The 15,635-nt window shown below is 44.1% G+C and overlaps 1 protein-coding gene across 4 annotated transcripts in view; it reads right to left on the reverse strand.

Annotated features, from left to right (window-relative positions):
* The window catches only part of FBXW11 (F-box and WD repeat domain containing 11), a 148,052-nt gene extending 136,113 nt beyond the window's left edge, over positions 1-11,939 (reverse strand). For all 4 annotated transcript variants that reach the window (XM_054488686.2, XM_054488684.2, XM_054488681.2 and 1 more), the window contains exon 1: positions 8,813-11,939. In XM_054488686.2, coding sequence (XP_054344661.1) covers positions 8,813-8,857 — 45 coding nt within the window. In that variant the 5' untranslated portion in view covers positions 8,858-11,939. The remainder of the gene's footprint in view (positions 1-8,812) is intronic.
* Between the last annotated feature and the right edge of the window lie 3,696 nt (positions 11,940-15,635).

Here is a 15,635-nt window from a genome sequence, read left to right on the forward strand (position 1 = left end):
ATCCTCTACCGTTAGCTAAAATACAGTGTGCTTCAAAACATATAACTTAAGACTGAACTTCTGACTCAGTAAAGGCCAGTCCCGTACAATGGCCAATGATCACGTAAACTGGGAAAAATCATAAAGAATGCTAATAAACAATTTACTAGGTGACACCATTAAATATTAAGTCCTGTCCATATTATATCAACATTCTTTTTCTACCATATCAAATTACACTGCAAATTCTAAACAAACTAAAAGGGAGAGAGAAAAGGCATTTAACAGGACAACAAAGATAAAAACAAAAAGACTGAACTTACTCGAACATAAATTTGCTACTTCCTCAATTGCTACATTATAGCCAAAATGCTCCTGCAGTAATTATGGTAATACCTACCTTATTGAAGAGCTACTAACTGGCCAAGCCCTTTACATTAATTACCCATATTTAATTCTCAAAAAAGATGAGCAGAAAGAAGTAACCTGTCCAAAGTCCCACATCTACTAGGTAGTAGAGCCCATGCCCTTTTCATGGAGCACTATGGACTCCACAGTTCAAGGGTCAGAAAGCCCATGATTTCTGAGAGAGAAGAAATCAAGCTTTACTCTCAAAGGTCGTAAATTAATTAACATCAAAATGGAGAACAACGAAAATACAGAAGAGTAAATATTTCAGCCTAGATGAATCAGTTGGGCCATCCTGAAAGGGTTAATTCCCTAGCTCTTGCCACTTAAAAAAGCATTTAATTAACAAAGAGCCATGCAATTCTACAGCCCATGATATTTTTTTTCTTGTCAAGTAGAGACAAGGTTTCACCATGTTGCCCAGGCTGGCCTCGAACTCCTAAGCTCAAGTGATCTGCCTACCTTGGCCTCCCAAAGGGCTGGGATTACAGGTGTGAGCCCCCATGCCCAGCCTAAAGCCCACAATATTAATGCTAAAACAAAACACATTATAAGCTGGGCTCAATGGCTCACATCTGTAGTCCCAACATTTTGGGAGGCCGAGGCAGGCAGATGACTTGAGGTCAGGAGTGTGAGGCCAGCCTGACCAACATGGTGAAACCCCATCTCTACTAAAAGTACAAAAATTAGCTGGGCCTGGTGGCACATGCCTACAATCCCAGCTACTCGGGAGGCTGAGGAAGGAGAAGCACTTGAACCCGGGAGACAGAGGTTGCAGTGAGCTGAGATCGTGCCACTGTACTCCAGCCTGGGTAACAGAGCAAGACTCCGTCGCAAAAAAAAAAAAAAAAAAAGATTGTGGCAAGACATACTATAATGGTACTCAAGTAGTCCTTGTGTTTAGCAGCAAAGATTGTAACTGTGACAAAGAATCTCAAATCCAGCTGAACCCAAGTAATGTTTAAATTCTAAGATTTGTTGACAGTCCACAGGCAATGACTCTTCAAAGATGTTCTGATTGTTCATATTGTAGGTAAAGCAATTAAAGTGACTGAAATACCGGTCTATGATTAACCTCGCCATAACAATCAGATGAAAATACCTTAAGACTCACAACTTTAAGGAGATCACAAAAGTAAAATCCTAAGCAAATAATGAGTTCTCAAGTTTTTCCTATTAAGTGGTATTACTCTTAAGCCTAAGAATAAACTGGAAACCCAATTTTGACAGAAGTAGCTAGTGAACTATGGCTAGTAGCTAACTGCTAAAACAGTATACTATGCTTTTCAAGGTACAACTATCCAAAATGCAGAACAAGTTATAGCAAAACACAACCACAGCAATTTGACTAACAGACTCATTTCTGGACGTCTTGAATCTTCAGGCTTTTCCCCTATACTAGTGAGTTAATTTTTCTCCCTTCCCTTCAAAAAAAAAAATATATATATATATATATTTCTTCAATGCCTAATTGCTGGCAGGCCTTACGCTAGTAATACAAAGATTAACAGATGCCAGGTGAGTAGGTGAGTAGTATTGGGGCTGAGTTCTTCCTGCCCCTCTGCCCCCCTTTCTCTTTGAATTTATCATGTAGTCATTTCAGAGGGCCAAAATATATTTTATTGTTAGTTACCAAAACTGGTTCAATGTTCTCCAGTTAACTCCCAAAAAAATAAACATCAAAAATTACTCAAGTTCCTTTTTCACAATAGTAGAACCTCAGTCTTTCTTTTTCTTCTGTGGATCAGAGGCTTTTTACTATACAATGGTTTCCTACATTCAATATGCTTATATTTACACACCTCTCTATCACAAGCCAAAGAGCCAAAGCTTTTTTTTTTATTTTTCCTGTTAATGTCCCAGTGTTTATACTTCACAGCTTTCCATTTTGTGAAGATCTTCATTGTTGACTCAACCTGAGAGGGAATTTCCTAAAAAACGCTTCCCGCTGACATCACAGAACTCTTCCATCTTTTAGTTTCATTAAAACAGTAAGAACCAGGTAAGAGATACCCTACTGGATTGTCAGGTCTTCCTGGTCTGTCTCTCATTTGCCTACAAAGACAAACTTCCTCTTAAGCAATTGTGATCAGCAGAAACTAACCAAGGGTAACGAGCACATTCTTAACCAACAAGTTTCTTCCCCCATTGTCAACTAATTCAATGAACAATACAACTCAGAAGGAAATCTTGTATGAATTCTCACTGCTTATTCTGTTAAGGTTAAAACCATCAGCTTTGATGATGATAAGAATAAGAATTCAAAAATCACAATTCGGTCAGTCTAAACTAAACCGATCAAACATAAATCCCAATGCTCAATGTCAATATAAACTAATCACCAGTCTCCTTCTGTCAGGATACCAGGTATAAAAATAGGACTGGGTGGGTTCTCTCTGTAGTTACAGCATAGATCTAATTACGCCAAATTGGTAGTCATTGAAATAGTACCTCCCAGATTTTCCAAGACAGTATTGACTCTGTATGATTTCATTGTTTTTCCCAAAGATGGCTCATTAAATGTATGGCTAAAAGCAACTAAATGTTAGTCTTCTGTAAAGCCTCACAAATAAATACATGCGCAACTCAGAAGAAAAAAATAAAAACCTTTTCCACACCATCTGTCTTGACTTTGCTTTAGGGTCCCTGTACTTGTGGGGAAAGTTAGTTATGGTCAGCATTTGAAGAAAAGCAAGCCTCTGCAAAGTCCTTTCACACCCATCTCTCATATAATCCTCCCAACAACTCAGACCAATACCTAAGTTTTCTTATTTATTTTTACATATAATAAAAATCATACCGCAGAAAGGTTACCTTTCTTTACGTCACACAGCTAGCAAGCGACAGAGCTAGGATACAAACTCAGGTGTTTCACTTCAAAGCCCGTGCCCTTTCTGCTAAACCATGCTTTTCTAAGGTCAGGGAGCCCTTGGAGCTTATCAACTATTTGGCAAACCTGCACCAACTGATGCAAAAAGTATTCAGTTTCCTCAGTTCTTTGCTAACAACCAGTCTCTGAGTTCTATGTAAATCAATCTGTATGTGTGGGAAGTCTGTAAATAATGCTTAATAGGTCTATGGATGTCCTATGAACCACACACCACCCACCTCTTCCCCCTCCCCATCTTTCTTCTCTATTCATCTCTATCTTTGTCTTAAGATATTCAAAAGGAAATCTTAAAAGGTTTCACTGCATGAAAGAAAGAAAACCTAACATTAATTTAAATCCATATTGAGTACCCATGTGCTGAGGAGTAACAGGGCAATCAAACACAGCCTCTAGAAGAAGAGTTTAGGCAGAACCACAAGTTTTTATAATATAACAGGATGATATGATAAGTCCCATAAAAATTAGGAACTAATTATCGTGAGAATTAGTAATGTGGGTGAAAATGTTTAGAAAAGAGGATAGTGAAGACACAGGCAAAAGGCAATAATGTCTGAAAATGATCACCAGGAAAATTCAACCCAACATTTCCTGAAAGCCTACCACAAAGAAGACACCGTGTGTATGAAGGAACTGTGTGTCACAGGAAGATGATTAAGGCCCCAGCCCTTCCCATGAGGAGTTTATCATTCAAAAGAGGACACAAACAGGTAACTATATTACAAGCCTGAAATATGTTAAGTGCTACAGGATAAATACAAAGTGCCAGAATTCATTCATTTCATTTGAGTGTCATATAGGCAGTGCTATTCAGACACAAAAACCAGACGGTCTCTGCTACCATAATATAAACTGACATCAAAAGAGGTGGCACCTATTGTGTTTTATGGGTGGATAGGACTTCATTTGCATAAATGAAAGAGGATATAACCTAAGCCAATTTGGCCAGAGAACCACCTATTAGATCCTTTTGATAAATATCAGTAGCCTTCAATAAATGGGCTTAGGTCCATTCCTATCAGTGCTGACAAAGGAAATGTGTGAGCAGAATTTGGAGGACCATGGTCCTCCATGTGCTAGAATATACAGTAAGCGAGGAAAGTAGGCAGAAAAGCCATATGGGAGAATGGAATACAAAGGAAGACTGGAATTGGAATCACTAGGACTTAAAATGCTTTCTTTTCTATGAAGAACAAATATCACAAGGTGGAACCCAGGATCCCACAGATCTTACAGGGCAGATAATTTTGTTTCTAGAATTCATAGGCTCAAACAACACTAGTAAGAGGCTGTTGTGAATCTATGTAATGGCCGAGTGATTCTCCTGGGCTAGCTCTCTGTTTGCAGGAGACAGACTATAGCAGTTAAGAGCCCAGAATGCCAAGATTTGTGTGCAGGAACATGTTTATCCATGTCAAATCTGAAAGGATATCTAACCTACTGCAAAATGAGGGGCAAAAATTGATATATTTGAGCCACAGCCTCTTTAGGCAGGTCAGTGAGGTCCATATATTTTATGTAAATATGTGTGTGTGTGTGTGTGTGTGTGTGTGTGTGTGGTTTATTCATTTGGACCCTATTGAAACCTGTGTCCACTGAGTCTGCATTCAGTAAATTAGCACCCCTAGTGGTGTGCTACATGAGAAGAAAGATGGTGACAAAGTAATATCCAATTTCTTGATGAAGTCACTAAACAACCCCACTCACCCCGAGAAAGTCAATGACAGGAAGAAAAAAAAAAGATCCAAAAAGAAAAAAAGACAACATTTCCAGCAACTTCATTTATTCGTTTCTTTCTTTTTTGTTTTTTTGAGAGTGTCTTGCTCTGTTACCCAGGCTGGAGTGCAGTGGCACAATCACAGCTCACTGCAACCTCAAACTCCTGGGCTCAAGTAATCCTCCCCACCTCAGGCTCCTGAGTAGCAGGGACTATAGGAGTGAACCACTATGCCTGGCTAATTTTTTTATTTTTTGTAGAGACAGGGTCTTGCTATGTTGCCTAGGCTGGTCTCTAACTCCTGGGCTCAAGCAATCCTCCCACCTCCTAAAGTGCTGGGATTACAGGCGTGAGCCACCGCACCTGCCCACACCTTCTTAATAAGGATCAGTGTATTTTAACCTATATTACTTCATTCAACAAGTAATACAGCCACTTAAGAGATAAGACAGAAGGGAAATGACTCACTTAAGGTCACTTAGCAAAAAGGGAAGTCATTTAACAATTAATTATAAACCGCCCATTAATTGTGTAAAAGGAAAAGGGGATTCACACCCATGGAGGAGGCAGGATCGCCTTTCCTAAAGTGATAGCATCAATTTCTGCTGGCTTCTTACAGGGTAATTTAATTATCTTTCTCTTCCAATCAGAAGCTCTTGTGAGTGCTTTCTAGTGATGAGTGCCTGAAAATCAAGTCATATTCCTAACTCAAAGGTTAATAAATACCACGTGATACACATTGTACAGTTCTCATTCTTCCCAATGAAGTCCATTGAACATAGCCTGATAAACTTTACATATTTCCAAAATGAATTACTCGTTTTCTGCCTCATTCATAAGGCGAATTTTACCAAACTCAGAAGTTTGGAAAAATAGGCCCACTAACAGGTATAGCACTGGGCCAATATAAGGCCCTAAAAGTCATCTGGCGGTTAAATTATTCACCATTAGTAACTGTAAATTCAGGGTCTAAATTAAGAGTTTATAGACTTTAATAATATTAAAATCTGAATCCTATAGAGTGGGTCAATAGGAGAAGCAACCTTTGTGGACCCAGGCCTCAGGCAGCGGTAGGAGTCAAAGTGGGGGTTATATTTTAGAAATTTAACTATTCTGCTATCACCAGCTTTATTTCCTAATATACTTATCAAAAATGCAAGGAAAAACAGAAGAATCAATATTAAGGAAAGTACAAGGATGAAGATTAGAAAATGGAGATAACCAAGAAGTCTGTTTCCTCTTTTTAATATAGCACACTTTGGAACAGCAAATGAAAGTTATCTTGTTAAGCATTAAGTGCCAAACTGGTACAAGCAGCACAATCACAAATATTTGAGTACTGAAGCTGACTCATAAAAATCTAAAAATATTTCATGCTTTAGGCTTTCAAAACACCATCAGTTTAACCCCTTTTCCTCCATCAATCGTATTATCTTGAAACCAATGTAAAAAATATTTTTAACCCAGTTCTGGAAACTGTAATTTAAATGCAGTGAAAACAGAAAGCCACATGCAATTAGATTCTAAGGCATTATTTCCTACATTTGATCCTGGATTACTCAATCAGTTGTTAAGCACCTGTGCTATTTTACTAAAATAAATACACATATTTAATTTATGATAAGGGTTGTCTAAGAGTTTTAACTGATATCCCTTTCAGGAAATATCAAAATCCTTAAATAAAAGGCCATTTTAAAATTAATCGTAATATAACTAAACTCTTTGTTAAATTTTCTAAGAATTCCAGTTTAAATCCCAGTTTATAATGTCCTTAACAGGCTGAAATCTCTTTTCTGATCAAAACCAAGTGCTATCATGTAAAATCAAAACTTTTTAAGTTATAAGCATAGGAAGCCAGTGAATTTAGGCCAAAGGTTTTTATTTTTTTATTTTGTAACCATACACTGACTTGGGTTACAACGTATTTCTTATAATTCTTTTGAAAATAAATACATTTTCGTTATTTTTTTAAAGGAATAGAAATGGAAGGAGCTGGGAACAGCCAATTTCAAAGAGGCACCAAGTTACAATTTTTCGATATGAAGTACTTCTGTTGTAAGTACATGCATTGTGTGTACATTCTTAAGAATATGTAATATACTTAGCCGATTTAAGATATTTACCAAAATAACCCACTACAAAAGTTACAGAATACCAAACACTTGACTACAAGTATGATAAATTATGCTGAAAAGGAAAAATCACTCAGTATGTGACATCCCTTTGAAAACAACCCCACGTGCACACACACACACACACGCACGCAAAAATCAAAAACTATCAGTTTCTTTTTTTCCCTCCTAGTTTTCAAGAATGCTAGAGAAGTCCAGTTCTGTGAATTATGCAAAGGACAGCAAACATTAAGCTGCCTCCATATTTATGCTACTGTACTTCCATTTTTAAAACAAGCATCTCAACTCTCCAGACACCATCATCCACAGAAACCATGCAGCTATCCAACAGACTTTCAGTGTCACCATTTATTATTTATAGCGTTAAATGGGGGAAGTGGCTCTGATGTCACCAACCCTACCCAGTGGAATCACTGACTCAATAAACATTTTCACACTGAAGCAAATCTGGCTAGGAAAACATTTTGCTGGGTTAAGTAGATTCTTCCACCTCTCCTCTCAACCCTGGGGAAGAAGTTGTTACCGCGTTAGGAGAGATACAAAGAAACTGTCAAGGCTTCCACAGGAAGAAATCCTGGACATGTCCATTTGCTGATGCAGACTTCCTCTTCCCAGCTCTCCAGAGCCCAGTTTGATTTCCCTCATGTTCACATCGGCAGGTAATATCTGCCATATTTTATTTCTTCCACCAATTAGCAAATTCTTCACTTCTAGCCACTCTCTCACCGTCCTGTTCCTAAAAACCCCTTCTGGCCTCAAATCCTAAAGCTTCGGAGAAAGGTGGAGGGTGTCCACGGACCGGGAGTCTGGCCTGGCTGCCCGTGGTTTCTAACAGAAGAGTGGTCGCTTCCCCCGGGGGCCAAGGATTCCCCTCTTTTTTTTTTTTTTTTTTCTTTCTGAGAAGAAAGAACTCGCGGCAGTGATGAGGATGGCTCCCTCCCCACTCATCCCCAATTTCCCAAAGCAGCTCTGGAAAACGTGAAGTTGCGTCTTCTCTTTCCTGGAGGATGGAATCCAGAGTACCTGGGGCCTTGCTGTGCAAACATCCCTCTCCGCCGGGTAGGAAACCCTTTGTCCGAGAAGCCGGACACCACAAGGGCCCGGGAAAGAGGCCTCCTTATCCGCCACAGCCTCAAACCCGAAAGCTCCCTGCCCCCCCAGCTCTGTAGGGCCTATCCTGGCATCCACACAGACCTAGGCTGGGGAGTGGGTGCTGAGACCCCTCCTAGGACGCGGAGGCCCAGGCGGCCCCGACCCATCTCCGTACTCCTTCCCACCATCTCACTCGGCCTGAGTGGGGCTTGCAAGCGCGGTGCGGGCCTGGGCCGAAACAGAGGAAAAAAAAAAAAATCCCTTTCTAAAAGAAGGAGAATGGGGTGCTAGAGCGAGTGCGACCTAAGTCTACAGCATAAACGAGCGAGGGTCGTCCGAGAGCTGGGACCGGAGACGGGACCAGGGGGAGGGGGGAGAAGCGAGGGGCATGGAGGGGGCCGGGCCAGGACCGGCCGGAGATGTCGAGGGATCAGAGGAGCCCACGCCAGGTCCGAGGCCAGGGAAGGCTGGGGGCCCGGGTCTGGGTCGAGGCGTCTGGGAAGGGCCAGAGCCGGCCTCGCACCGGACGTTGAGGTGGGCAGGCCCGCCCGGGGCCGGACGGACGGAAGCACAGACGGTCCAGCGGGCCGCACTCACCATGAGCTCGATGGTCTTGTCCTCAATCACCGAGTCGGGCTCCATGGCGGCCCCGGCGGCCCCGCCTCGCTCTCCCCGCGCAGCAGCGAACGGCCCGGGCGGAGGAGGCGACGGCGGAGGCGGCAGAGGCGGAGGCGGCTATCGCACCCACTCTAGCTGCCAGCCCGCCCGGGCCGCCGGCAGCTCCGCCCTCCCCCTCGGCGAACGCAGTACGCAGATCAGGGACTACACCTCCCAGCAGGCGCCGCGGCCCGCAGAGCGTTGTGGGACCGAGCCTCTGACACCAGGTTGCTGGCTCTTGGCAGCCCGAAGCTGAACTCCGAGCTGAGAGTAGCACTGGACTGTGGACGTAGGACGTGCAGACCTGTAGAGTTAAGAGCTTGCTCATGGTAGGGCTTCGAGAGCGCCACGACTACGTGTCCCAGAAAGCCGTGCGCCCGGATTCTCCTTCCGGCTAGCTTCTCTTGACTTCCTGGCAGCCCAACGCTGCCCAGACCGGGACGGAAACTCCGAGGCAACTCCTCACTTGTCGGAGGTCCTGCGTATGCGACCCATTTCCGCACATGCGCGGTCCATGCCGCAGTGCCCGCTAGACGCCTAGGTAGCTGCGCTGTCGGTCCGGCAGTGTCTGATGGTAGGGGCAGATGGTGGAGACAGGTGGGTTCTAGGGGCGTTAGGAAGGTGTATAGGCCTGGGGCTCAGGTGTGGGAAGGGGCCAGCGAGTGAGAGAAGCTCGGCCCGGGGAAGAGGCTCTGAGAGGATGGGCATCCCAGGAGTGAGAGTTTCGAGATTTCTTCGGGAAAGAGGGGGTTTGGGGAAATGTGCTGTGGTGCTGTCTGTATGTCACACGATCTGCGAGGAGCTGCGAGATTAAAGGGAACGTGCGTATATCGAGCCCCTCATTCATTCGTTCAGAAAATGGTTATTTTTTAAGCATCCAGCTTCTGCTGCGTACCGTTCTAGGCACTGAGAATCAGCTCTGAACATGACAGACAAGGCTCCTGTTCTCATGGAGCTTAATTCTGGTAGCGGGACGACAGACATTAACCAAAAGAGTGGCTAAGAAGGAACACACAAGCGGAGACTCCTTCTAGTGAACTCAGCCACCAACTCTGTGTAACTTAGGTCTGTCCGTGCCCTCTAACTAAATCCCACCAGGAAGACACGGATCGTTGAACAAGCTGGGTTTATTACTAGTTGCAGTGACTGAGAACACACATTGAGGAACGATGGGGCCTCTCGGTAAGAGTTGTTAGTGATTTGGGAGAGGGTTTAAGGAAGTGAGAGCTTCACTGGATTAGATACTGTCAGGAAGAGAGGGTCGTTCCATGATTGAGCATCTCAGTTCATCTTATCTAGAGGAAGGGAATTCTAGATTGAGGCTAAAGCTGTGCAGATAAAGAAACTGCAGCCTCGCCGGGCGCGGTGAGTGACGCCTGTAATCCCAGCACTTTGGTAAGCCAAGGCAGGCGAATTGCTTGAGCGCAGGAGTTCCAGACCAGCCTGGGCAACATGGCGAAACTCGTCTCTACAAAAAATACAAAAATGAACCGGGCCTGGTGGTGCGCGCCTGTCATCTCAGTTACTTGGGAGGCAGAGGTGGGAGGATCGCTTGAGCCCAGGAAGTGTAGGTTTCAGTGAATGGAGATCGCACTACTCCACTGTACCCTGAGTGATAGAGCCAGACCTTGTCTCAAAAACGAAAAAAAAAAAAAATGCAGCAGCAGCTCTCTCATATTAGCCAAGTGGGGATGTTGAGTCATTTATTGTGGTTTGGACAATCGTCAGGTTTATCTTTTTATCTGCGTTTAGACCTGATTATAGAGTGGTCTTGTATTTGTCTGGATCTATCATGGTCACAGAATGACGTCGTCCGATGTTGATGTTCTTTGGAATTGTTTTTGTTCTACAGGAAAACACAAAGCCTAGCTATAAGGGCCAGGCTATGGTCTAGTAACATCATGGCATGGCTGGTTGTACCAGGCCAGCTTCCAGATATCAGAGGCTGCTTTTCACTTTCTCAAAGTGTTTTTGCATTCTCTGCACCTATAAAGTCAAAGAGGCTGGATGACCTAGAAATCTTTCCATGACCAAGGACCAAGTTACAGTAATTTGCATGCATTCAGGACACAGTATAAGTTCCCTGCAGGTAGACTTTGAAGTTTCATAGTCCTTACCTGGTGCTTTTCACCAAGGGAATTGAAAGAAAAGCAATAGGAAGAGCACAGAATTGGAAAGTTCTTGTCACTGTCATGCTATCTGAATTTCACCAGGTCCCTTCCACTATGGCCCTTAGGACATTCATTAGTAAAACAAAGGGATTAGATATGACCTCTATTTCAGTTACCTGTTGCAACACAACAAACCGCCCAAGACTTAGTAGCTTAGAATAACAATGGTTTATTATGATTTACAATTGTGTGGGCTGACCCGGGCTCAGCCGGGGCCCACATGATATAAGCTGCAGTCAGCTGGGAACTCATTCAAAATGACTTTTCATCTTCTAGGGCCTCTCCTCCCTGTGGCTTTTTATCATTCAAACGTCTGCATAGTGACTTGAGAAAGGACAAGCCCCAGTGAACAAATGCTTATCAAACCTCTGGTTGCACCACACTTGGTAATGCCCCGTTGGCCAAAACTAGTAGTATGGCCAAACCCACAGTCAGTGGGGGAAGGGATTGTACAGGGGTATAAAAGCAGGCATGGGGTAGGAGTCACAAGCTGGATGTGACCCCCGCCCCACATACATATGTTTGTCCTATACCGTCTTTTTTACTGTTTTAAAAATTTGATATTCAGGTTTTAAAAATCTGAATTTCCAGCTTGTCTTGAAAAATTAGAATATCTGACAATTAGATCTACATGGCAACAATATGCATGGGTTAAATAGCAACTACCTTTATTTAAGCATATATTCTATGGTTTTTCACAGTTGCCATCACTCCTTTTTGTCTTGTATCTGCATGCTTCACTCATTTAAGTTGTATCCCTAACCTGCATAGATATTTGAGTTTGCATCCCCTGGCATTGGAACTGCAGTGGGGATAAATCAAGGTTTCTGTCCTTTTATTAAAATCATATACCTGGGAGCATGGAGAGGGGCTACCATCTCTGTGGCTGCACCATGATCTACAAAAAAAAAGAAAAGAAAATTGTATCCTGCCTTAAAAGGAAAAAAGTACTAATATTATTAGGTCAAATTCCAGGAGCTCAGTGGGGTTAAAAACTCATACATAGGAATTAGCCAAGTATGATGGCTCACGCTTGTGGCTCCAACTACTCAGGAGGCTGAGGTGGGAGGATCACCTGAGCCTGAGAGGCCAAGGGTGCAGTGAGCCATGATTGCACCACTGTATTCCAGCCTGGGTGACAGAATGACCAGCTCGGGTACCAGACCAGCTTGGGTGACAGAACAAGACCCTGCCTCAAAACAACAACAATAAATAAATAAACACTATATATATGATAAAAGAAGGCTTATCCAAGCTATATAAGAGGCAAGTTGAGCCAAGGCTTTATCACCTTGCTCTCACCTTTTCTCAAACAAGAACTCAGGTGCTCTTAGTGCTTCAGGCTTGATGGCAGCTGTTGATTAGATTTGGTCATAGACAAAGGCACAGCACGCTGAGGCATATTTTCCCACAGTGTTTCAGATAGCTCTTCACTGACGTTTGCAAGACATGATCATAACAAAGTGGTACAGGTTGTGATTCCCCTGAGGTCCAGTTCAGAACCCAGAATTGCTTAGATTGTACAAAGGCACAATGGTGCATAACATAAACTGTGTACAATGTAACACTCCTTCTGGGGTCTCAGGACAGCACTCCTTAATCAAATACATGCTTCTACAGCAGAACATGTATGTGCCTGTCATCAATTTATAACCTCGTAGCTCCAAGTCTACCCTTCTTTTCCATGCTTTGAAATACTGGAGCAGGATCCTGTAAATATTTCTCTGCCAGCTGGCACAGTGTTTAACTTTGTCAGTAGAGAGCACTAGAGGAACACAGCAGAATGAAGGGGCGTCTCATCCTGGTTCCAGTGTACTTTCTTTTCCTTCTTGCTTTGTGGCACATGGCAGCAAATGGCTTATAGAACCATCCCTTCCTCCCCACACACAAAGGGGGCTGGGACATTCAGAGGGTGATGGCTTCCCAGTGAGTTTAGTGGCACCTCAGTAGGCAATTTCCTGCTTGCCAGCCCCGACCTGTAACTTTTTATATATATGTATATATATATTCATATATATGGTATATATTTATTTATATTTATATTTATATTTATATATGGAGTCTCGCCCTGTCACCCAGGTGGGAGTGCAGTGGCCGTGACCTGGGCTCACTGCAACCTCCGCCTCCTGGGTTCAAGCAATTCTTCTGCCTCAGCCTCTTGAGTAGCTGGGATTACAGGCGTGCACCATCAAGTCTGGATAATTTTTTGTATCTTTAGTAGAAACAAGGTTTCACCATGTTGGCCAGGCTGGTCTTGAACTCCTGACCTCGTGCTCTACCTGCCTCAGCCTCCCAAAGTGCTGGGAATACAGGCCTGAGCCACCGCGCCCGGGCTTTTTTTTTGTTTCTTTTTCTGAGACAGAGTCTAACTCTGTTGCTCAGGCTGGAGTGCAGTGGCGCAATCTTGGCTTACTGCAACCTCTGTCTCCCAGTTTCAAGAGATTCTCCTGCCTCAGCCACCCGTAAGTAGCTGGGATTACAGGTACGTGCCACCACACCCAGCTAATTTTGGGGGTTGTTTGTTTCTTGAGACAGAGTTTTGCTCTTGTCGCCCAGGCTGGAGTGCAATGGCACAATCTCGGCTCACTGCAACCTCCACCTCCTGGGCTCAAGCGATTCACCTGCCTCAGCCTCCCGAGTAGCTGGGATTACAGGCGCCCACGACCACACCTGGGTAATTTTTTTTATTTTTAGTAGAGATGGGGTTTCACCATGTTGGTCAGGCTGGTCTTGTACTCTTGATCTCAGGTGATCCACCCGCCTTGGCCTCCCAAAGTGCTGGGATTACAGACGTGAGCCACCTTGCTGGGTGGCAACCTGCTGTAACTCATTTTTTTTTTTTTTATTTAAGACTGAGTCTTGCTCTATCACCCAGGCTGGAGTGCAATAGTGCAATCTCGGCTCACCACAACCTCCGCCTCCTGGGTTCAAGCCACTCTCCTGCCTCAGCCTCCCAAGTAGCTGGGATTACAGGTGCGTGCCACCACGCCCAGCTAATTTTTGTATTTTGAGTAGAGACGGGGTTTACACCGTGTTGGCCAGGCTGGTCTTGAACTGCTGACCTCGTGATCCACCCACCTCAGCCCCCCAAAGTGCTGGGATTACAGGAGTGAGCCACCACACCCTGCCGGACCTCCTGTAACTATTAAGCAAACTTTGTGCGGTGGGCCACAACCACCCTCTCTCCTGTGAGGTCTGAATCTCAGCCTAGGGGGTGTGGGGTGATCCTTCCTTGGGCACTTGCTCAGCCCTAAAGTTATTGACTATTCCCTGTAACTGCTAATTCTGTATTCTTTTTTTTTTTTTTAAAGACAGGGTCTTGCAATGTCACCCAGGTGGGAGTGCAGTGGCACAATGATAGCTCACTGCAGCCATGAACTCCTGAGCTCAAGCAGTCTTCTCACCACAGCCTCCTGAGTAGCTGGGACCACAGGCGCATGCCTCCACACACAACTAATTTTTTTTTTTTTTTTTAGTTTTTGTAGACACGGAGTCTTGCCAGGTTGCCAAGCTGGTCCTGAACTCCTGACCTCAAGTGATCCTCCCGCCTCAGCCTCCCAAAGTGGTGGGATTACAGGCATGAGCCACTGTGCCCTGCCCTGTTTCTTTACAGTTGTCTTTGCCCCTTTATACTTAATCCCCCATAATAATTCTTTATATTAAATTTTCCCAACGGAGAATATGGCAGAAGTGATGGTGTGTGAGTTCCAGGAGTAGATTATAAGAGTCACATGGCCTCCTCTTTGCTCTCTCTCTTGGGTCATTCACTCTGGGGGAAGTGAGCTGCTGGGTCTTAGGGAAAATCAAGCAGCCCTGTGGATAGGTCCATGTGGTAAGGAACTAAGGCCATCTGCCAACAACCAGCACTAACTTGCCAGGCCTGTGAGTGAGCCGCCTTGGAAGTGGCTTCCCCGGCCCCATTCAATAGTCTTGACCTCCTGAGAGACTCTGAGTCAGAACCACCCATCTAAGCCATTTCTGGATCCCTGACCCACAGAGACCGTATGAGAGAATAATTTTTTGTTTTTTTGAGAGGGAGTTTTGCTCTTATTGTCCAGGCTGGAGTGCAGTGGCATGATCTCAGCTCACTGCAACCTCTGCCTTCCGGGTTCAAGTGATTCTCCTGCCTTAGCCTCCCCAGTAGCTGGGATTACAGGCCCCCACCACCACACCCAGCTGATTTTTTGTATTTTTAGTAGAGATGGGGTTTCACCATGTTGGGCATGGCTGGTATCGAACTCCTGACCTTAGGTAATCCACCTGCCTCAGCCTCCCAAAGTGCTGGGATTATAGATTGAGCCACCTCTCCCGGCTAAATATTCTTATTTTAAACTACTAAGTGTTGAGATAATCTATTACACAACAATAGATAACTAATAGAGACACCAAAACAAGAGCTATTTCAAAATTCTAGACTCAGGGAGACCACTTTTAATGAAGGCATCATAAACCTTTGCACAGGGCCTTATGTCCGTATTAGTCTGTTTGCATTACTATAAAGGAATACCTGAGACTTGATATTTTATAAAGAAAAGCGGTTTGGGCCAGGTGTGTTGGCTCATGCCTGTAATCCCAGCACTTTGGGAGGCCGA

The sequence above is a fragment of the Pongo pygmaeus genome, chromosome 4 (assembly GCF_028885625.2).
Source record: "Pongo pygmaeus isolate AG05252 chromosome 4, NHGRI_mPonPyg2-v2.0_pri, whole genome shotgun sequence".
In the NCBI taxonomy this organism is placed as follows: domain Eukaryota; kingdom Metazoa; phylum Chordata; class Mammalia; order Primates; family Hominidae; genus Pongo; species Pongo pygmaeus.